Genomic DNA, 24,906 nt, shown 5'->3' on the forward strand with positions numbered 1-24,906 from the left:
ACCCCTCCCCCCACTCACAGTCGACAACCAGCAGATTTTAAACCGCCCACCGCGTAACACCTGCGGCCTATCCACCCTCAAGGTCCCGCCACCTTCCCTGTTCGCTAACCTCACCCCCGACTGCAAACCCGTCGCTACCAAGAGCAGGCGGTACAGCGCCGGGGACAGAGCTTTCATTAGCTCTGAGGTGCAGCGTCTCCTGAAGGAGGGCATCATCGAGGGGAGCACCAGCCCCTGGCGTGCCCAGGTCGTGGTCGTTAAGATCGGCAATAAAAACCGCCTGGTCATCGACTACAGCCAGCCCATAAACAGGTACACCCAGCTGGACGCATACCCCCTTCCCCGCATATCTGATATGGTCAATCAGATTGCGCAGTACCGGGTATTCTCCACCATCGACCTTAAGTCGGCCTATCACCAACTCCCTATCCGCCCTGAGGACCGCCAGTATACAGCCTTCAAGGCGAACGGCCGCCTCTACCACTTCCTTAGGGTTCCCTTCGGCGTCACCAACGGGGTTTCGGTCTTCCAAAGGGAGATGGACCGGATGGTTGACCAGAACGGGCTGCACGCCACGTTCCCCTATCTATATAACGTCACCATCTGCGGCCGCGACCGGCAGGACCACGATGTTAATCTGGAGAGATTCCTCCGTACGGCCCAACGGCTGAATCTCACCTACAATAAGGATAAATGTGTGTTTAACACCTCGCGCCTTGCCATCCTCGGCTGTGTAGTAGAGAACGGAGTCATCGGCCCCGACCCCGAAAGAATGCGCCCCCTCATGGAGCTACCCCTCCCCCACTGTCCAAAGGCACTGAAGCGAACCCTGGGGCTCTTCGCCTACTACGCCCAATGGGTGCCCAATTATGCGGACAAAGCCAGACCCCTCATGAAGTCCACATCCTTCCCCCTTACGGAGGAAGCGTGCGCAGCCTTCTCCCTCATTAAGGGAGACATTGCCAAGGCCACAATGCACGCAGTGGATGAGTCCATCCCCTTCCAAGTCGAGAGCGATGCATCCGACTTCGCCCTAGCCGCCACCCTTAACCAGGAGGGGAGACCGGTGGCCTTCTTCTCAAGGACCCTACAGGGCCCTGAGATCCGACACTCGTCGGTCGAGAAGGAGGCCCAGGCGATTGTGGAGGCGGTACGACGCTGGAGGCACTACCTGGCAGGCAAACGATTTACCCTCCTCACCGACCAACGTTCGGTCGCTTTTATGTTTAATAACAAGCTGAGGGGCAAAATCAAGAATGACAAGATCTTGAGGTGGAGAATTGAGCTCTCCACCTATGATTATGATATCTTGTACCGGCCAGGTAAGCTGAACGAACCCCCCGATGCTCTGTCACGAATTACATGCGCCAGCGCGCAAAGTGATAGACTTCAGACCCTCCACAACGACCTCTGCCACCCCGGGGTCACCAGACTTTACCACTTCATTAAGGCCCGCAACCTGCCCTACTCCATCGAGGAGGTCAGGACCATGACCAGGAACTGCCAGACCTGTGCCGAGTGCAAACCGCACTTCTTTAGGCCGGACAGAGCAAGCCTGATCAAGGCCACCCGCCCCTTCGAGCGCCTGAGCATCGACTTTAAGGGGCCCCTCCCGTCCTCTGACCATAATGTGTACTTCCTCAACATTGTTGATGAGTACTCCCGTTTCCCCTTTGCCTTCCCCTGCCCAGACATGACCAGTACCACGGTCATTAAATGCCTGAACGACCTCTTCGCCTTGTTCGGGTTCCCAAACTATATACATAGTGACCGGGGCTCCTCCTTCATGAGCGAGGAACTCCGTCAGTTCCTACTAGCGAGAGGTATTGCTGCAAGCAGGACCACCAGCTACAACCCCCGAGGGAACGGCCAGGTGGAAAGAGAGAACGCGACGGTATGGAAGGCCGTCCTCTTAGCCTTAAAGTCTAAGGGCCTCCCAACCTCCCGCTGGCAGGAAGTCCTCCCGGCAGCGCTGCATTCCACCCGGTCACTACTTTGCACTGCCATCAACGCCACCCCCCATGAACGAATGTTTGTTTTCCCCAGGAAGTCGACTACGGGAACCACGCTACCAACCTGGCTGACCTCTCCGGGGCCGGTCTTGCTGCGAAAGCACGTGAGGGCCCATAAAACGGACCCCCTGGTCGAGAGGGTGGACCTCCTGCACGCCAACCCCCAGTACGCCTATGTGGCATACCCAGACGGGCGGGAGGACACAGTCTCCTTACGAGACCTCGCACCCTCGGGCACTCCGGAGACACCACCTTCACCCCCCCCCACCACCCCCCCAATTCCAGCCAAGGTAGACGGCATGCCGGAACCCCACGAGCCTTCGCCGACCACGCAGACACCAGTATTAACACCGGATAATGCAACACCGCCGCTGCGACGATCAGAAAGGCTTACGAGGCCCCCGGACAGACTGACATACCAGAACTGGTAGTACACTTCACCCCGCCGGATTCAAATCTAAACAAGGGGTGAATGTGGTAAACCACTTTTATCGTTCACTATCGTTACACTATAGTTATCACTGTTATATCGTTACTCTATGGTTATCACTGTTCACACTGTTGTATCACTATACGAGGTCGCCTCTTGTCACGCTGTTATACCTGGGCTGACCACTGCTGACTCCACCCATGACTCCACCTACCTGTCCAGGTATAAAGGTAGTCGACTGGCTGGCATTCCTCCTTGTTGTATCCGATCACCCACGAGGGTGGGCTCTGTTATTTAGCCAATAAAAACCTATAGTTACTTTCTTAACTCGTCGCTTTTCATTGGATGAATTGATAGGTATATCAAGCCCTTTGAGTGACATTCCCCAATCAATCCTACCCAACTCACGCCTCAGACCATCGTAGTTTCCTTTATTTAAATTTAGGACCCTAGTCTCCGAGTCGACTACTTCATTATCCATCTTAATGAAGAATTCGATCATATTATGATCGCTCCGACCCAAGGGGCCTCGTACAACAAGATTGCTAATTAATCCTTTCTCGTTACATAATACCCAGTCTAAGATGGCCTGATCTCTGGTTGGTTCCTCGACATATTGGTCCAGGAAACCATCCCTTAAACACTCCAGGAATTCCTCCTCCACAGTATTGTTACTAATTTGGTTAGTCCAATCTTTCTGTAGATTAAAGTCACCCATGATGACTGCTGTGCCCTTATTGCACGCTTCTCTAATTTCCCTTTTAATGCCATCCCCAACCTCTGCATTACTGTTTGAAGGTCTATATACCACTCCCACTAACGTTTTCTGCCCCTTGGTATTTCTCAGTTCTACCCATACAGATTCCACATCATCAGAGCTAATATCCTTCCTTCCAATTGTGTTAATCCCTTCTTTAACCAGCAATGCTACCCCACCTCCCTTTCCTTTTTGCCTATCTTTCCTGAATAATGAATATTCTGGGATGTTGAGTTCCCAGCCTTGGCCACCCTGGAGTCATGTTTCCGTAATCCCAATCAAATCATATTCGTTTACCTCTATTTGCGCAGCTAATTCATCCACCTTATTACAAATGCTCCTCGCATTAAGGCACAAAGCCTTCAGGCTTGTTTTTTTAATGCTCTTACACCTATTAGAATTATTATTTACTGTGGCCATGTTTGATTTAAACCGTTGATTTCTCTGACTGCCACTTCTGTTTTTCTCCTTCCTATCTTTTGCTTTGATCCTGGTTTCTCTTTCCTCTGTCCCCTTGCTCAGGTTCCCAACCCCCTGCCATTTTAGTTTAAACCCTCCCCCAGAGCACTAGCAAACACTCCCCCTAGGACATCGGTCCCGGCCCTGCCCAGGTGCAAACTGTCCGGTTTGAACTGGTCCCACCTCCCCCAGAACTGGTTCCAATGTCCCAGGAATTTGAATCCCTCCCCCTTGCACCATTCCTCTAGCCACGTGTTCATCTGAAATATCCTTCTATTTCTACTCTGACTAGCACGTGGCACTGGTAGCAATCCTGAGATTACTACCTTTGAGGTCCTATTTTTTAATTTACCTCCTAACTCCCTATATTCCGCTTTTAGGACCTCATCCCGCTTTTTACCTATATCAGCTTAGGGAGGGTAGTAGGTGGTAATCAGCAGAAGGATTCCTTGCCCATGTTTGACCTGATGCCATGAGACTTCATGGGGTCCGGGGTCAATGTTGAGGCCTCCCAGGGCCACTCATTCCCGAATGTATACCACAGCGCCGCCACCTCTGGTGGATCTGTCCTGCCAGTGGGACAGGACATACCCAGGGATGATGGAGGAGTCTGGGACATTGGCTGAAAGGTATGATTCTGTGAGTATGACTATGGCAGGCTGTTGCCTGACTAGTCTGTGGGACAGCTCTCCCAATTTTGGTACAAGTCCCAGATGTTGGTGAGGAGAACTTTACAGGGTCAACTGGACTGGGTGTGCCGTTGTCGTGTCCAAAGCCAGTGTTGAGGTCGATGCCGGGTGGTCCGTCCAGATTTATTCTTATTATATTGTTTCTTGTAGTGGTTTGTTACAGCTGAGTGGCTTGCTAGGCCATTTCAGAGGGCAGTTAAGAGTCAACCACATTGCTGTGTGTCTGGTGTCACATGTAGGCCAGAACAGGTAAGGAAAGCAGATTTCCTTCCTTAAAAGGACATTTAGGAACCCAATGGGTTTTTACGACAATCCGTTAGTTTCATGGTCACCATTACTGATACTAGCGGTTTATTCCAGATTTATTTAATTCATTAACTGAATTTAAATTCCACAGCTGCCGTGGTGGGATTTGAACTCACGTCTCCAGATTATTAGCCCAGGCCTCTGGATTACTGATCCAGTAACATAACCATTGCCGTAAATTACTGAAGAAAGACTACACTCAGGATGACAAAACCGAAAACACTGGAGGCGTCCTTCCAAAAGCTGGCAGAGTCAGAGGGAGGTCTCTTATTTTACATACCTCTTGCGGGTGCCCATACCACTAGGGGCGTATCTAGAATATACGTCTGTCCCAGGAAGCTGGGAATGCCAGCTGAAGTCAGACAGCTTTTGGAAATGGGTGGGTGTTGCTCCCTCAACAGAAGGAAGTTTCAGACAGTCGAATTAACTCTACCATGGAAAAAAAGTCCAAAACCACTACCCAGGTCCCCAAGGTGAGTGGCTCAACTGCCATTAGCAAGGCCAGAACGCCTCTCTGAACATCGTGAGTCGGACCCGACCCCATCCCCTCCTGCATCAATAGTCTTCTAAGGAGCAGGCAGAACCTTTACAAGACTCTACGGGAACTCGCATGCAAAGCTAAGACTCAATGCATCCGGGTTTTGGCCTATATTCTGCCCTTCTCCCAAACTTACAGCAGAAGAGCTGAAGGTTTTCAACCTTGATTGTTTTAGTCATAGATCTTGTACGAATTGTAAAATTGTTTTTTTTAAATTACATATGACTTATGGACATAGCTATAATGCTTCATTTAGTCAGCATTATTTTTCTTACCGAGACACAAATAGCCAAAGTAAAAAGAGGTTTTCAAACCATGGATGTCCACTAACATAATAGATTACTAGCACATATAATGATATTAAAAGTTGTTTTGGGCTACTTACCGGGTAGCTGTCGCTCACAAAAATGTAAACAGGTGACAATATAAGCTGTAGCATTGTCTCTTTGTATCCCTTCTTCATTTCAAAACAAAGCCTCTCCAGGAATGCTGTGGGACACTCTGAACCATCACTGCTGCAATGCTGAAACACATCACAATTTAAAATTTCTCAGATAAACCACTCAATAAATCCAAACTACAATTTCTTTACCATGGAATATTCTAACATTTGTTGGGCTTTAAATATTACAGTAATAAATTAACTTTGCGAATCTAGTTTTATGGAACCATAAATAGAACTGCTAAAATAAGCCTCCCACATGATCAAAGATTGTTATAGGAGATTATATATGCATATATACAAGGAGCGGAGTTAAATTGGATTCATTCTTGAATTATCATCCTCTACAGTCAATATGAATTAATTTTGTTACATGGGAAGGTAACAATGTATTCTACTAATTCATACAATGATTACTTCAATTAAGCATTCTGTTCTGACATTCCAAGAGATTCTGCGTTCTAATCTCCTCAGTGGGAAAATCCGTCATGTGGTGTGGTACTGAGCGATACATAATGGGCCGTAATTTGCTCCCCCCATGGGTGCGTACGAGGTGCGCACGCACCCGTAGGGGCCGCTCAAGTTCTGGGTTTAGGCATGCGCGAAAACCCGGAACTTGCGATCTGTCAAGAATCTTCTTGACAGATCATCCGCATCCCCGGGAAAAGGGCATCCGCGGACAGAGAGTTGCGCTGTTTGCCCAACTTCCGCCCACTGAATGCCCATGAAATTCTTACACCTGGTAAAAAGGCCTGCTTTTACCAGCATAAGAGTTTTAAAAAATACAAAAATAAAATGTTTTGGCTCATTTATACTTTAAAAACCCTGTCCAATAAGCCAAGTTTATTTTTAGCCCCGTTAAAACATAAAATTAATTTTTTTTTAAATACTTAATTAAATTGCATTTGAATTAACTTTAAATATGTAAAAAAAATTATTTCACGTGTTCGTGTATTTTTTAAGTGATCCCCATTCATACTTATGGGGCATCCGTATGTACGGAACTCACGTAAGTATGAATAGGGATTCCCTTCTTTTATTGGTTGGGCCGGCCCACGTGATCCCAGGGGCACTTGTGAACAGCCTGCCCCCTGGGATGTGTGGGCCTCTACCCGCGGGTACCTGGAGAGGCCTAGGACTGCAAATCTCCGTACCTCCCGGACCACCAGGTAAATTTGTAGATTTTTTTTATATACAGGTCGGAGGCCTCCGGCCGCAACTTTTGGGCCATTAAGATCATTCAGTGTAATTTGAGCACCACAATTGGGAGAAAGAAATGAAAGTGAAAAATACTAGACGATTGCTGTCAGCTACAACAGTTGGCACGAGTTCCAAGCTACAATAGAAGAGCAGGAAAATGGAACAGCTCCCACAAGAAACAAGATCCCAGTAGCATCAATCTTCCCTGTATTATTCAAGTATATCTCTCAGCAGGACTGGAACTGACAGTCAATGGTAATATTGGCGTCCTGCACCATTTAACAAAAGAGGATAGCATTGGTTGGGTGGTAGTGGAAGGGGAAATAATAACAGGAAAAAAGAAAACGCGCACACACACACACACACACACACACACACAGGTGTGCATTCTAATTATTATATATGATACTATGGCAAAAAGTACTTTTGTTGAAGTAGAACATAACATTGGCCCAAAATTTGCTGACAAAATGATGACGAGTTTAATTTTCTGTATATATGCTTGTTAGAGACAAAAGAAATTAATGAAAAACATTGAAGAAATGCAACTACCACCATAGAACCGACTGAAACAACATTTTTTAAAGCATATTGCCTCAAGGTGGGATAGTGTTTTAGGGACATACTCCAACATGCTGTGCTGGAGTGTCAGCATACTGGTTCATATGCCACCACCCCGCAAAACCCCCACTGCCCCAATGAGTTCACAATCCTAGCCATGTTGTTGAGGGGTACGGGGTGGCATAGGGCCATGGGCAAAGTTGAGACCTGCACCACACCCACAGTGCTGGTCTTTAAACATGCTGTGCCACAGTGTGGTGAGATGCACGTGAAAAGCAAAATCAGCAGTCAAATCACATAGGCGTTTCTTCACACTTTCTAGTGGTAGGTCACCTGCCTGATCTCTTCGATTGGAAATGGCATGGGAGAATCTAAAAGGACAGGAAAAGCAAAAGAAAACACAGCAAAGATAGATTATAAAAACTATGCTACCACATTTAGGTGAACATTGTAGTTAACCAAAAGTCCATACCAGCATTGACTTTTGTAAAACAAATGGAGATATGTCTATAGTTGTCTAGATTCCCGTAACTGCTGCTCTGAGACATAAGCTACTTGTGAAACATTGACCACCAGTTCAAGATACTCCAAGCATAACAAGCTATCTGAATAAATGCTTTCTTTGAATAATTGGAGTAAGTCAGATATTAGAAACTGGTATTTGTATATAGTTTTACCATTCATATCCTTCAAAAGATTATTTCACCAAATTAACTATTGTATTTTGGTATGTGCTGCTTTGCTTTTTCTGGGGAAAAATAATTAGTATTCAAAAGGAAACACAACTTTTAAAATGGTACAGGAGTGAGAGTCATGAGTTTGGGACAAATTGCATTGCCACTCAAAACAGTGCTTCTGTGATGCTTCTCAGTGCTTTGTGGAAACGGAGACTGCATTTTTTTCCTTCCAAATTGACAGCAAAACATTTTCTACATTATGTTTTGATTCAACCTCAGTGTCATATTATAAGCTAACTTTATATAGCCCTCCCCAAGTAATAGTTTGCTAGTCAACATTTCCCCTTTGATGTTCTCTTACTCAATTGGAACCTCCTTGAATTCGTAAAGTTATGTTAAGTGTATTAAAAGGTGATAATATAATGTGGTTAGAGGTGGTCAATTTAAGTCACATCATGCATAAATGCATATATGCTGGATATGGGTGAAACTATTCCAGTGATAGCTACAGCAAATCAAGAGGCTGAATTTTGCTGATTCTTTTTTCATTCTTACATATTACAGATGAATGCACTGGACATGATCAAATGTTTTAAGGGATACTGAGCAACTGCGTTATCGAGCATACAATACGTTCACATCATTCCAATCTCAAGTTCTGTTGTTAATATTAAACTATACTAAGGGAATTTTAATTTATCTCATTATGCTTGTTACATTGTTTTCTACTTATAAAACATCTGTTCAAAATATTATTCATGCTATGAAGATTAATGCTGATTTGAGAGCATTATAAGGCAATAAAAAGGGTTTGGATTAGGTCATGAGCCATGTCAGATAGGGCAAACTACTACTGCAACATTCAGTGAAATAAAATCTGGCATTACTACATTTCAAATCACATGGCACATCTGATATCACTACATTACAAATCACAGTTCACATGAAGGGGTATAAAATTATATGTCTGCTGTCTATTATAACTACTCGGTGCGGGGGAAGAAAACCTTCCCAACAATGGAGTGTAACATTCCAAAAACTCCACTTGCATATATTACACAGAAAGCAAAAGTTAGAATATACATTAAGAACATAAGAACACAAGAACATAAGAATTAGGAGCAGGAGTAGGCCATACAGCCTGCTCCGCCACTCAATAAGATCATGGCTGATCTTCGGCCTCAACTCTGCATCCTTGATTCCCCTGGAGTGCAAAAATCTATCTTCCACATATATGCCACAAAACAAACATTTCTAGGTTTAATTGGTGTTGATAAACCATGTGACCTTCACTGCTACTGATTATTACATCATTTCAACCTATCTTTGTAATCTCCTCCAGCCCCACCCCCACCCCGAGATATCTGTGCTCCTCTAATTCTGGCCTCTTGAGCATCCCTGATTTTAATCATTCAACCTCTCCGCCTGTCTACCTCTTTACCTCTCTTTCCTCCTTTAAGACGCTCCTTAAAACCTACCTCTTCAATCAAGTGTTTGGTCATTTGCTCTAATTTCTCCTTATGTGGCTTGGTGGCAAATTTTGTTTCATAACACTCCTGTAAAGCGTCTTGGGACGTTTTACTACGTTAAAGGTGCTATAAAATTCAAGTTGTTGTTGTTGAGTGTGTTGCTACTTAGTAACACATTCTAGTCTATGTGTTAATTTATATGTAATGCATTTTTACCCATGTTATTCTTTTATTATACTGACTTGATAACATTGTTTTAAGCAAAATATGTACTGGAATTAATAATTCAGTTTCAAACATAGCAATACTAATCAAAGATTAAATAACAGCTTGCTTTAAAGCACAAAGGGAATATCTTTCCTGTTCCAATTCACTTACCACTGGAAGTCTTCCATGTACTTTGCACAAATTAATGAGGACAGAGATGTCCCATGGGCGGAGTGTAAGTGGGTGGATTTGCTTGCCTCCACTCTCTGATTCCTTCTTCTCATTTTCTTCAACTCCAACCGCTGTCCATCCAGAACTAGAAGATGTTGACAATGACAGCACAGGGCTTGTGACAGCTTCTTCAAAATCAGTATACATGTCATCTTCGCCAAAGTAGTTTTCCTTTTAAGGTAAAAGGACAGAGCAGACAAGTGTGAGAAAAGTGTGACCAGTTATACTCAGCAGAATCAAAAGTGTAATTTTCAACAATTGCTCTGTAGCCTGTTCATGTATGTGTTCTCATTTCCAAATACAAAATTGCAATCTTGAACCCTTGCATATCCAGGTGAAAAAATCCAACATCCAAGTATTACAGATTTGGGTCTCCAAAGGTACCCTCTTGGACTCAATGGCATTAGTGGCTCGAGTAAATAGTCAGAGTGTTTTACTTTTATTGAGTTCACTCCTGCTGCCCTGCACATAGCATGACCCAGTAATAAACAATAGCACCCTCTTGTGATCTGGACTGGATATTTGTATCATTTGCAAGTGTACTTCTTCAATCCCTCCAAAGATGAACCAAGCAAATACTTAGTGCGATAAGGCCTGATACAAATCAATAACTTGCTTTATTTCATAGTACGGTAAACATAAGTAATGGCAATTATAATCATATACTCACTTGATTCAAACAGTACAACTTATCTTTGTATAATGATACATTTAAAAACATGCAATGCTTCCCCACATCAGTGGTTCATCTTACTTAAATTAACTAAGACAGCTTCTAGCTTCTTCTCCAGAATTTCAGATTTTTTGAGTCTGCCTAAAGCTTTTACATCTCTGTTTGAAAACCACAGTGCTCACAAACTTCCAGATCCAAAAAGCCTCTTAAACTGTCACTCTTTCTATCTCCCTCATACAAGGATCATAGGACTTTCCAACATAATGAGTGCAAGGTACTATACAATTACCCACACAAGCTACCAAATTGCTCATCATTTATTCGCTGGGGAAAACAACTTTAAACGAAGCGTTATCGACCTGAAACATTAACTCTGTTTCTCTTTCCACAGATGCTGCCTGACCTGCTGAGTATTTCTAGTATTTTCTGTTTTTATTCCATTTAGATTGTCCAGATATCTTTTTAAACTTGAGAATACACTTTGCTTAAAAAAAAAGTAATCTTTATTTTTTGGGAAAATGTTCAAAAACCCTGAAATCTAATACCAAGCCAATTTTCAATGACTCCTACAATAGGATAAATACTGTACATAGAATACAGTAAAACTTCAAAGCACAACATTGGTTACTACTTAATAATCCTATAGTTTGGATTCAATCAAGTACCATAGTTAATTAGAGACCAAAAGTGAAAGAATGCAAGAGTTGCCAATTAGAATTTATTCTAAAAGAAAACTTTGATAGTGCATTCAGCTTGCCTTACACGGCAGTATGATGTTCAGCGATACTGCTACAGGTTTAAATCAGAGATCTAACTGCCAAACATGTCACGAATTTCAACAGTTCTCAGCTAGGCTATTTAAGTGGACGGTGATCCAGTTCATCAGTTTCTCCTTTCATGCCTAAGTAAGACTCTTAACAGGAGGAAGTAGCAGTCACTTCAAACTGTTCATCAGCTGCCACTTCCACACGCTCACTCTCCCTGAGTTATGGAGGAAGGGGATAAAGAGAGAGAAAGAGGGAGGAAAGATTCTCATTCCTGATTGCCATCTCGCAACTCTGCTGTAAGTGTGGCTGTGTGGACAGAAAGTGGCTCAGCAGCAATAGCAGCCATAACTAAAGACGATGCTGACACTTGTCATCAAGTCTCACTGGTGCAGTACAAAACAATGATCAGTGTTCATGTAATTGTAATCCAGTCAGGAGAGTAGAGGAGGGAAATTAGCAGAGAAAATTAGAGGGTTTTTTTGCTAATGGACACTCATGCACTGTATACCGACATTCCCAGTTCCTGTTAAGAAGCAGAGTGGGGCAAGGCCATAAAGAACTTAAATACATGCATGAGAGTTTCAAATAATTTTGAAAATGTGTTTCAAGCTGAAAAGATGTTTAAATTGGCATGAGAAATTAATAGTCTGTACCTTGATAGACAACAACGCTTTAAGCAGTGGCCCATACAGAGTGATTTGCGAATCGGGAGACATTTCTAGTTCCACATGTAGTTTATCAGGTAAAAGTTCAGATGGATCTATACGCAGTCTTTGTGAAACTGAAGGTGAATGCACAATTCGTTCAGCAGCCTTCTGCGATGATCTTGATTTCAACTGCTGTGTTTCAAATACTTCAAAAAGAGAAAGGTATACTTTAAAAAAAAAAAGGTATATTCTAATGTACAGTTAGGGTTATTGTGAAATAAACCTTTAATTTACCAATATATAATCTCAGCTACTCCCATTGACTCTTAATAATCTCCAACTTGCCTCGATCTTCACGAACATGTAAAAGCCTGGAAGATACTGCATGATATTTATTCAACAAAGCTGCTTGAAATTAAGTTTAAACCACACTCATTTTTCATTTGCAAGTGGACCATAGTGTGTTGAAACACAGAAACAAATCTGTTAGGGCTTTTTTTCCTCCATAAACCATGTAGTCTAGTCCCACTCTCCTGCTCACTCACCATGCCCTTCAATATTCCTCTTTTTCAAGAAGTTATCTCATTGCATTTTAAAAGAATTTAAAAGGATCTTTTTCAATTGTTTGTGACAGAGAAATCCACATTTTAACCACTGTGTAAATAACATTTTCTAACCTTCCTTTTAATGCTTTGTCATTATTTTAAATTTGTATCCTCTCATTACAATCTCACTGACCAGTGGAAACAATTTATCACCTCTACCTCATTGTAACCACTGATAAACCTGAAAACATCAATCAGGGCACAACTTAACCTTTTGAGCTCCAGTGAACAAAGCCCAACTTCAAGTCTCTCTTCCGAACCTTATCCCTTCACAAATCTATGCTGTTCCTTACCATTGTTTTCATTACTTCCTATAAAGGAGTACCCAAAATTGTACAGAATACTCCAACTACTTATTAAGATCTTGTTCAAATTCAACATACAGGAAACTCTCGTTTAAACGGCACCTAAATATCCGGAATTCTCTATTAACCGGCAAAATTCATACTCCAAAAACAACACCTCAATAACTGGAAATGTTGCTGAGTCAGAGTCTCCCGCGGTGGCCGAGTTAGTCAGTGGGGGTAGTTCTCCAAACTGCCACTACTCGGCTTCTTGGTGCTGTCGGAAGTCCGAACACCTCAATAAGAGGAGTCTGACTCTCCCGTGCTGCCAGTAGTCTCTTCCGATCCGCCTATTACTGTATAGCGCACATTTCTTGATTTTTTTATTTTTGTTTGTTAAAAATAGCCACGGTAGGTAACCCTCACCGTCATCCGGAATTTTTAATCAACTGGCACCATCCCAGTCCCGTCGGTGCCGGATAACAAAGAGTTTCCTGTACTTCCTTTTTTTGTACTCTATGCCTTTAGATACGAAAGCAAGGTTTCCAGTTGCCTTCATGGCCACATCTTTTGTGCTGCCACGTGTGTATAGAATCATGGAAATTTGCAGCACAGAAAGAGGCCATTCGGCCATGGTGCCAATGCCGGCTCTTGGAAAGAGCAGTTGTGCTTAGTCCCACACTCCCCACTGTTTGTCCGTAACCCTGTAAGTTCCTTATCCTCGAGCACCTGCCCAACTCCCTTTTAAAATGATTTATATAATCAGCTTCCATCACCTTTTCAGGTAGAGCGTTCCATATCCCTACAACTGTCAGTGAAAATGTTTCTCCTCATGATTTTAAATCTATGGCCTCTGGTCATTAACCCACTCACCAGAAGGAATAGTTTTGCCTCCATCTACTCTATCAAAACATCTCATCATCTTGAAAATCTCTAGTAGGTCACTTCTTAACCTCCTTTGTTCCAAGGAGAACAGTCCCAACTTTTCCAATCTCTCCTCATAACTGAAGTCTCTCATCCCTGGAATATATATGGAATATATAGCACAAAAACAGGCCATTTGGCCCAGCAGTCTATGCCAGTGATTTATGCTCCATTCAAACCTCCTCCCATCCTTCCCCATCTAACTCTATCAGCATTACCCTCTATTCCCTTCTCCCTCATATGCTTAGCTTTCTTCCCCTTAAATGCATCTATACTATTCACCTCAACTATTCTCTGTGGTAGCGAGTTCCACGTTCTCACCACTCTCTGGGTAAAGAAGTTTCTTCTGAATTCCCTATTTGATTTCTTGGTGACTATCTTATATTGATGGCTTCTAGTTTTGCTCTTCCCCACAAGTGGAAACTCTCACTCACTATCTACTCTATCAAAAACTTTCATAATTTTAAAGACCTCCAGTAGGTCACCCCTCAGCCATCTCTTCTCAAGAGAAAAGAGACCCAGCCTGCTCATTCTTTCCTGATAGGTATAATCTCGCAGTTCTGGTATCATCCTTATAAATCTTTTTTCCACCTTATCCAGTGCCTCTATATCCTTTTTATAACATGGCGACCTGAACTGTACACAGTACTCCAAGTGTGGTCTAACCCAAGTTAGATAAAAGTTTAACGTAACTTCTCTACTTTTCAATTCTATCCCTCTAGAAATAAACCCAGGGCTTGGTTTGCTTTTGTTATTGCCTTATTGACCTACGTTGCAACTTTCAGTGATTTGTATATTTATACTTCCAGATCCCTTTGTTCCTCATACCAATTAGATTCTTATTTTCTAAATAATATGTGACCTCCATATTTTTCTTACCAAAATGTAATACTTCACCACTTATCTATGTTGAAATTTATTTCCCAATTATATGCCCATTCTGCAAGTTTATTAAGGGATCCTGATTTATTTACAGTTCTCCTCAGTGTTGACTATCCCTCCTAATTTGTGGTGTCCATGAATTTAGAAATTGTGTTTTTGATTCGTTAATATAAATTGTGAACAACAGTGGTCCCGGCACTGATCCCACTTCCCAGCTTCTGCCACTGTGAATAGCTCCCCTTTACTCCTACTCTCTGCTTTCTGTCTTTCAGCCAGCCAGCCAGCTATCCATTCTGCTATTTGTCCCCTGACTCCACATGCTCTCAACTTATTCGTTAGTCTATTATGTGGTACTTTATCGAAGGCCTTTTTGGAAATCTAGATAAATTACATCTATGCATTACCCTTATCTACTCTCTCCATTACCTCTTCAAAGATTTCAATGAGGTTGGCCGAGCAAGATTTTTCCTTTTGAAATCTATGTTGACTATTCATTGTTATATTTTTGGTTTCTAGATGTTGTTCTATTTTCTCATTTAGTAAGGTTTTCATTATTTTTCCTGCGACTGAGCGGCGGTGATAAAAAGCGCGGCAGAGACCAGGTAGGCCTCAGAGCGGCAAGAGCGGTGGACCTGCGGGAGACTCGGTGGCGGCGGTGATAAAAAGCGCAGCAGAGACCAGGTAGGCTTACTAATCTCCGAACTCAGAGGGAGGGAGAGAAGTAAAAAGTAATCGAAGTGTGACGTCAACAGAAAGCAGGTAAGTGATTGGTTGGTGAGCATTTCTCTCTTTTTAAACTTTAACTCTGTGGTTTATAGTTTTTAAGGTCCCTGTAGTGTAGCGGGGACTGTTGGTAAACCAGGGCCCTTAAATATACCATTTAATTGTAGTGTAATTGGTGGGATTGATTTGATTTAATTTAATTTCAATTAAAGGGTAAGTCATGGCAGGAGAGCCCGGCCCCGTGGTATGCTCCTCCTGCGCTATGTGGGAACTCAGGGACACTTCCTGTGTCCCGGACAACTATGTGTACAGGAAGTGTGTCCAGCTACAGCTACTGGCAGACCGCATTGTGGTGCTGGAGCTGCGTTTGGATACATACTGGACCATCCGCGATGCTGAGGATGTCCTGGATACCACGTTTAAGCAGTTGGTCACACCGCAGGCAAAGGTTGGACAGACAGAAAGTGAATGGGTGACCAACAGACAGAGTAGTAGGCACAGGCAGGTAGTGCAGAGGTCCCCTGTGGACATCCCCCTCCCAAACAGATATACCACTTTGAATACTGTTGGGGGGGATGGCTTATCAGAGGAAGGCAGCAGCAGCCAACTTCCTGGCACCAGGGGTGGCACTGCTGCACAGGACGGTAGGAAAAAAAGGGGTAGAGCTATAGTAATAGGGCATTCTATTGTAAGGGGAATAGATAGACGTTTCTGCGGCCGCAAACGAGACTCCAGGATGGTGTGTTGCCTCCCTGGTGCAAGGGTCAAGGATGTCTCAGAGCGGCTGCAGAACATTTTGGAAGGGGAGGGTGAACAGCCAGTTGTCGTGGTGCATATAGGTACCAACGATATAGGTAAAAAACGGGATGAGATCCTAAAACCTGAATATAGGGAGTTAGGAGGTAAATTAAAAATTAGGACCTCAAAGGTAGTAATCTCAGGATTGCTACCAGTGCCACGTGCTAGTTAGAGTAGAAATAGAAGGATATTTCAGATGAATATGTGGCTAGAGGAATGGTGCAAGGGGGGGGGGGGGGGAGATTCAAATTCCTGGGACATTGGAACCGGTTCTAGGGAGGTGGGACCAGTTCACCTGGGCAGGGCCGGGACCAATGTCCTAGGGGGAGTGTTTGCTAGTGCTCTGGGGGAGGGTTTAAACTAAGATGGCAGGGGGTTGGGAACCTGAGCAGGGAGACAGAGGAAAGGGAAACAAGGATAAAAGCAAAAGGTAGGAAGGAGAAAAACAAAAGTGGCAGTCAGCGAAATCAACGGTTTAAATCAAACATGGCCACATTAAATAATAATTCTAATAGGTCTAAGAGCATTAAAAAAACAAGCCTGAAGGCTTTGTATCTTAGTACGAGGAGCATTCGTAATAAGGTGGATGAATTAGCTGCGCAAATAGAGGTAAATGAATATGATTTGATTCGGATTACGAAATCATGGCTCCAGGGTGGCCAAGGCTGGGAACTCAACATCCAGGGGTATTCAATATTCAGGGAAGATAGGCAAAAAGGAAAGGGAGGTGGGGTAGCATTGCTGGTTAAAGAATTGTAAGGAAGGATATTTGCTCTGATGACGTGGAATCTGTATGGGTAGAACTGAGAAATACCAAGGGGCAGAAAACATTAGTGGGAGTGGTATATAGACCTCCAAACAGTAATGCAGAGGTTGGGGATGGCATTAAAAAGGGAAATTAGAGAAGCGTGCAATAAGGGCACAGCAGTTATCATGGGTGACTTTAATCTACAGAAAGATTGGACTAACCAAATTAGTAACAATACTGTGGAGGAGGAATTCCTGGAGTGTTTACGGGATGGATTCCTGGACCAATATGTCGAGGAACCAACCAGAGATCAAGCCATCTTAAACTGGGTATTATGTAACGAGAATGGATTAATTAGCAATCATATTGTACGAGGCCCCTTGGGTCGGAGCGATCATAATATGATAGAATTCTTCATTAAGATGGAGAATGAAGTTGTTGACTCAGAGACTACAGTCCTGAATTTAAATAAAGGAAACTACGATGGTCTGAGGCGCAAGTTGGGTAGGATTGAATTGGGGAATGTCACTCAAAGGGTTGACGGTGGATAGGCAATGGCAAACATTCAAAGACCGCATGGATGAACTACAGAATTTGTTCATCCCAGTTTGGCATAAAAAAACAAAAAAGGTGACTCAACCGTGGCTAACAAGGGAAATTAGGGATAGCATAAGATCCAAGGAGAGGACATATAAATTGGCCAGAAAAAGCAGTAAACCTGAGGATTGGGAGCAGTTTAGGATTCAACAAAGGAGGACAAAGGGATTAATTAAGGAGAAAATTGAATACGAGAGTAAGCTTGCAGGAAACATAAAAACTGACTGTAAAAGCTTTTATAGATATATGAAGAGAAAAAGATTGGTGAAGTCAAGCGTAGGTCCCTTGCAGTCAGAATCAGGGGAATTTATAATGGGGAACAAAGAAATGGCAGACCAATTAAATATATATTTTGGTTCTGTCTTCACAAAGGAGGACACAAATAACCTGCCAGAGATGTCGGGGAACATAGGGTCTGATGAAAGGGAGGAACTGAATGAAATCAGTATTTGTAGGGAAATGGTGTTAGGGAAATTGATGAGATTGAAGGCCGATAAATCCCCAGGGCCTGATAATCTACATCCTAGAGTACCTTAAGGAAGTGGCTCTAGAAATAGTAGATGCATTGTTGATCATCTTCCAACATTTGATGGAATCTGGAATAGTACCCATGGATTGGAGGGTAGCTAATGTTACCAAAAATGTTATTCAAAAAAGGGGGTAGAGAGAAAACGGGGAATTACAGACCGGTAAGCCTGACATCGGTAGTGGGGAAAATGCTAGAGTCCATTATAAAAGATATAATAGCAGAGCACTTGGAAAACAGTGACAGGATCGGACAAAGTCAACATGGATTTACAGAAGGTAAATCGTGCTTGACTAATCTACTGGAATTTTTTGAGGATGTAACTGGTAATTTAGATAAGGGAGAACCAGTGGATGTGGTGTATTTGGACTTTCAGAAGGCTTTCGGTAAGGTCCCGCATAAGAGATTAGCGTGTAAAGTTAAGGCACATGGGATTGGGGGCAAGGTATTGACTTGGATAGAGAACTGGTTGGCAGACAGAAAGCAAAGACTTGGAATAAACGGGTCTTTTTCCGAGTGGCAGGCAGTGACTAGTGGGGTACCACAGGGATCGGTCTGTGGACCCCAGCTATGCACAATATATATTAATGGTCTAAACAAGGGAACTAGATGTAATATCTCCAAATTTGCAGATGACACAAAGCTGGGTGGGCGTGTGTGCTGTGAGGAGGATGCCGAGAAACTCCAGGATGATTTGGACAGGTTGGGTGATTGGGCAGAAGCATAGCAGATGCAATATAACGTGGATAAATGTGAGGTTATCCACTTTGGTGGCAAAAACAGGAAGGCAGATTATCTGAATGGCAATAGATTGGGAGAAGGGGAAATGCAACGAGACCTGGGTGTCCTTGTGCACCAGTCGCTGAAGGTAAGCATGCAGGTGCAGCAGGCGGTTAAGAAGGCAAATGGTATGTTGGCCTTCGTAGCGAGAGGATTTGAGTACAGGAGCAAGGATGTCTTGCTGCAGTTGTACAGGGCCTTGGTGAGACCACACCTTGAGTATTGTGTGCAGTTTTGGTTGCCTTATCTGAGGAAGGATGTTCTTGCCATGGAAGGAGTTCAGTGAAGATTCACCAGGCTGATACCTGGGATGGCAGGAATGACGTATGAGGAGAGATTGGGTCGATTGGGCTTATGCTCGCTGGAGTTTAGAAGAATGAGAGGCGATCTCATTGAAACTTATAAAATTCTGACAGGACTGGACAGGCTAGATGCAGGAAGGATGTTCCCGATGGTCGGGGAGTCCAGAACCAGGGGTCACAGTCTAAGGATAAGGGGTAAGCCATTTAGGGCAGAAATGAGGAATTTCTTCACCCAGAGAGTGGTGAACCTGTGGAATTCTCTACCACAGAAGGCAGTAGAGGCCAATTCATTAAATATATTCAAGAAGGAGTTGGATATATTTCTTAAGGCTAAAGGGATCAAGGGGTATGGGGAGAAAGCAGGGACCAGGTACTGAATTTGGATGATCAGCCATAATCGCATTGAATGGCGGAGCAGGCTCGAGGGGCCGAATGGCCTACTCCTGCTCCTATCTTGTATGTTTACCAATGTTAAGCTGACTGGTTTATAGTTCCCTTGACATGTTCTATCTCTCTTCTTAAATATAGGTATAACGTTAGCTATCTGCTGGTCCTCTGGCACTACACCTTTTTCTAATGAATTATTAAATATATGTAATAATTCCTCTGCTATCTCTTCCCTTGATTCTTTTAGAATGCGTGGTGCAATCCGTCTGGCCCAGGGGTTTTATCTTCTAGTTTGATTAACTTATATAATATTTCTCCTTTTTATTTTAAATGCAGTTATATCATTTCTAATCTCATCTTCCAATGTCATGGTCACTTGATCCATCTCCCTGATAAATTCTGAAGCAAAATAATTATTTAATATTCCTGCCATTTTGCTATCGCTGTCTGTGATTTTATCCTGACCATCCCTTAGTGGATCTATTCCCATCCCAAATTTCCTTTTTTTTTATAATTTGTGTGCCTATAGAATATTTTACTATTTTATTTTATATTCCTTGAGAATTTAATTTCATAGTTCCTCTTTGCCTTCCTAATTTTTTTTTGACTATTCTAGTTTCTTTGTATTTGCCCTCATCTTGCTCTCCTCTGCTGTCCATGTACTTAGTGTATGTCTTTTTCCTTAAATTCAATGTTTCCCTTATGACTTCATTTATCCATGGTGTCTCATTAGTGTTTAGTTTGTTCTTGATTTTTTAGCAGAATATATTTTTTCTGGGCTCTGTTGAACACCATTTTAAATGTTTCCCATTGTTGTTCTACATCATTGTTTACCAATATTGCTGTTAATTTTATTTTGACAAGTTCTATTTTCAGCTCCTCAAAATCAGCTTTTCTCCAATCTATTACCCTGGTCTTTGTCATGCTTATGTGCTTCTCAATTATTATCATAAACCGTGTTAAATTATGGTCACTATTGCCGAGATGTTCCCTACTTTTACTTCTCTTATCTGCTCTGGTTCATACCCCATTACCAGATCCAACAGTAAATCCTCCCTTGTTGGGCTTGTTACATACTGGGTTAGAAAGGAGTCCTGTACACATTGTAGGAACTCCATATCTGCAAACCAAGGTCATTCTGCTCCTCTACTCTATTTAAAATACAGGAACCTCTCGATTTACCGGCACCTAAATAACCGGAAATCTCAAAGTTGTAATCTCTGGATTACTCCCGGTGCCACGTGCTAGTGAGTATAGGAATGGGAGGATAGAACAGATGAATGCGTGGCTAAAGGGATGGTGCAGGAGGGAGGGCTTTAGTTTCCTGGATCACTGGGTCTGCTTCTGGGACAGGTGGGACTTGTACAAGTCGGACGGTTTACACCTGAACCAGAGGGGAACCAATATCCTTGCGGGGAGGTTTGCTAGCACTGCTGGGGGGGGTTTAAACTAACTCGGCAGGGGGATGGGATACAGAGTGGAGTTACAGTAGGGGGTGATGTACAGCCAAATACGGAGGAAAAAACAAGTCAGCAGGGATGGCAGAGCAAATATGTGAAGGCAAAAGGGAATATGGCAGGGCTGGAAGGCATTTATTTAAATGCAAGGAGTCTTGCAAATAAGGTGGATGAACTGAAGTTGTTGTTGAACACATGAGAGTACGATATTGTTGCTATCACGGAGACATGGTTGAGGGAGGGTCAGGACTGGCAGCTGAATATTCCGGGGTATAGAATCTTCAGGCGAGACAGAGGGGGGTGTAAAAGGGGAGGGGGTGTTGCAATATTAATTAAAGGAGTCAATTACTGCTGTAAGGAGGGATGATATATTAGCGGGTTCCTCTAATGAGGCCATATGGGTAGAACTTAAAAACAAAAAGGGGTCAAGCACTTTGCTGGGAGTGTACTATAGGCCCCCAAACAGTCAGGGGGAGATAGAGGAACAGATATGTAGGCAAATCTCAGAAAAGTGTGAAAATAATAGGGTAATAATAGTGGGGGATTTCAACTTCCCCAATATAAATTGGGATAGTCAGAGTGTGAAAGGCTTAGAGGGTGCAGAATTCTTAAAGTGCATCCAGGAGAGCTTTTTGAGCCAACATGTAGAAAGTCCTACAAGAGAGGGGGCGGTACTGGACCTATTTCTAAGGAATGTAGCCGGGCAGGTGGTGGAAGTGTCTGTAGGGGAGCATTTTGGCGATAGTGACCATAATTCGGTGAGATTTAAGGTGGTCATGGAAAAAGACAAAGACGGCCCGGAAATAAGGGTTCTAAACTGGGGGAAGGCCGATTTTAATAAGATAAGGCAGGATCTGGCCAAAGTGGACTGGGAGCAGCTACTTATAGGAAAATCCACATCAAAACAGTGGGAGGCTTTCAGAAGGGAAATAGAGAGAGTACAACACCAACATGTTCCTGTAAAGGTCAAGGGTGGGACCAACAAGCAAAGGGAACCTTGGATGACAAGGGATATACAAAAATGCATTAGGAAAAAAAGGGGGGCTTTTGGCAGTTACAAAAGACAAAAGACGGAGGAAGCCCTAGAGGAGTATGAAAGGTGCAGGGGCATACTTAAAAAGGAAATTAGGAGGGCGAGGAGGGGCCATGAAATAACACTGGCGAGCAAAATAAAGGAAAATCCTAAGATGTTTTATAAGTATATTAAGGGCAAGAGGATAACCAGGGAAAGGGTAGGGCCCATTAGGGACCAAAGTGGCAATCTGTGTGTAGAGCCAGATGAAGTAGGTGGAGTTTTAAATGAATTTTTTGCCTCTGTGTTCACTATGGAAAAAGACGATGTAGACATAGAAGTCGGGCAAGGGGACTGTGACATACTTGAACATATTAGCATCGAGAGGGAGGAGGTACTAGCGGTTTTAGTAGGCCAAAAAGTGGATAAATCCCCAGGCCCGGACGAGATGTATCCCAGGCTGTTGTGAGAGGCAAAGGAGGAGATTGCAGGGGCTCTGACACAAATTTTCAGAACCTCTCTGGCCACAGGGGATGTACCAGAGGACTGGAGAACAGCTAACGTAGTACCATTATTCAAGAAGGGTAGCAGGGATAAACCAGGGAATTACAGGCCAGTGAGCCTAACATCTGTGGTAGGGAAATTATTGGAAAAAATTCTGAGGGACAAAATTAGTCTCCACTTGGAGAGGCAAGGATTAATCGGGGATAGTCAGCATGGCTTTGTCAAGGGTAAATCATGTCTGACCAATCTGATTGAATTTTTCGAGGGGGTGACTAGGTGTGTGGATGAGGGAAATGCTGTGGATGTGGTTTACATGGACTTCAGTAAAGCTTTTGACAAAGTCCCGCATAGGAGACTGGTCAAGAAGGTAAGAGCCCATGGGATCCAGGGGGCCTTGGCGCGTTGGGTCCTAAACTGGCTGAGTGGCAGGAGGCAGAGGGTGATGGTCGAAGGTTGCTTTTGTGACTGGAAGCCTGTGTCCAGTGGGGTACCTCAGGGATCGGTGCTGGGTTCCTTGCTGTTTGTGATCTACATTAATGATTTGGATGAGAATGTAAAGGGTATGCTCAGTAAGTTCGCGGATGACACGAAAATTGGTGGGGTGGTAAATTGCGAGGAGGAAAGCCTCAGGCTACAGGACGATATTAACGGGTTGGTCAGATGGGCGGAAAAGTGGCAAATGGAATTTAACCCGGAAAAGTGCGAGGTGATGCATTTTGGACGGACAAATAAGGCAAGGGAATACACAATGAGTGGTAGGACCCTAGGAAGTACAGAGGGTCAGAGGGACCTTGGTGTACATGTACATAGATCCCTGAAGGCAGCGGAACAGGTAGATAAGGTGGTTAAAAAGGCATATGGGATACTTGCCTTCATTAGCAGAGGCATAGAATATAAGAGCAGGGAGGTTATGATGGAGCTGTACAAAACGCTGGTGAGGCCACAGCTGGAGTACTGTGTGCAGTTCTGGTCGCCTCACTGTAGGAAGGATGTGATTGCTTTGGAGAGGGTGCAGAGAAGATTCACCAGGATGTTACCTGGGATGGAGCGCCTCAGCTATGAAGAAAGACTAAACAGGCTGGGGTTGTTTTCCTTGGAGCAAAGGAGTCTGAGGGGGGACCTGATTGAGGTGTACAAAATGATGAGGGGCATAGATAGGGTAGATAAAGAGGAACTTTTCCCCTTAGTAGGGGGGTCAATAACAAGGGGGCATAGATTCAGGGTAAGGGGCAGGAGATTTAGAGGGGATTTAAGGAGGAACTTTTTCACCCAGAGGGTGGTTGGAAGCTGGAACTCACTGCCTGAAAGGGTGGTAGAGGCAGGAACCCTCACAACATTCAAGAAGCATTTGGATGGGCACTTGAAATGCCATTGCATACAAGGCTATGGACCAAATGCTGGAAAATGGGATTAGACTGGACAGGGATTGATGGACGGCGCAGACACGATGGGTCGAAGGGCCTCTTTCTGCGCTGTAAAACTCTATGACTCTATGACTCTGTTAACCGGCAAAATTCAGGAGTAGGTTCAGGAAAGTTTTACTTCATCTTAGTGGCCGTTCCTGGATCTGTGGCTGTGTAACTGGGGTTCCTGCACCTGTTGCTAAGCAACAGGGAAGCTTGGATCTGTTGCTGTGTACGGGGCTCTCGTACCTTTCACTATACCTCTCTGTAATCCGGACTTTTTTGATAAACCGGCACCACGCCGGTCCCGTATAAAAAAGAGTTTCCTGTACTGGCATTCAAAGGTGTATTTCCTTTCCCTATACTTACTTCCAAAAATGTATTACTTCAAATTATTCTACACTGAACTGTACCTGCCAGCCATCTACTTATTCTGCTAGCCAACATCCTCCTGTAACATTCTCCTTTATTCAAAAAAGGAGGGAGACAGAAAGCAGGAAACTATAGGCCAATTAGCCTAACATCCATCATTGGCAAAATGCTCGAATCCATTATTAAGGAAGTAGTAGCAGGGCATTTAGAAAATCATAATACAATCAAACAGTCAACATGGTTTTATGAAGGGGAAATCATGTTTGACAAATCTAGAGTATTTTGAGGAGGTAACGAGCAGGGTGGATAAAGGGGAACCAGTAGATCTAGTGTATTTGGATTTCCAAAAGGCATTTGACAAGGTGCCACATAAAAGGTTACTGCATAAGATAAGAGCTCATGGTGTTGGGTGTAATATTTTAGATTAGATAGAGGATTGGCTAACTAACAGAAAACAGAGAGTCGGGATAAATGAGTCATTTTCAAGATGGCAATCTGTAACTACTGGGGTGCCACAGGGATCAGTGCTGGGGCCTC

At 43.5% G+C, this 24,906-nt stretch overlaps 1 protein-coding gene across 10 annotated transcripts in view; it reads right to left on the reverse strand.

The window, feature by feature from the left end:
- Positions 1 to 24,906, reverse strand: part of bltp1 (bridge-like lipid transfer protein family member 1) — a 567,108-nt gene that overhangs the window by 343,651 nt on the left and 198,551 nt on the right. For all 10 annotated transcript variants that reach the window (XM_086009761.1, XM_086009749.1, XM_086009753.1 and 7 more), the window contains 3 exons: positions 12,072 to 12,271; positions 9,919 to 10,149; positions 5,577 to 5,714 (listed from right to left, as the gene is read on the reverse strand). In XM_086009761.1, the coding sequence (XP_085865887.1) occupies positions 5,577 to 5,714; positions 9,919 to 10,149; positions 12,072 to 12,271 (569 nt within the window). The remainder of the gene's footprint in view (positions 1 to 5,576; positions 5,715 to 9,918; positions 10,150 to 12,071; positions 12,272 to 24,906) is intronic.

The sequence above is a fragment of the Somniosus microcephalus genome, chromosome 2 (genome assembly GCF_052327205.1).
Source record: "Somniosus microcephalus isolate GS21.2 chromosome 2, FLI_Smic_1.0, whole genome shotgun sequence".
Lineage (NCBI taxonomy): Eukaryota > Metazoa > Chordata > Chondrichthyes > Squaliformes > Somniosidae > Somniosus > Somniosus microcephalus.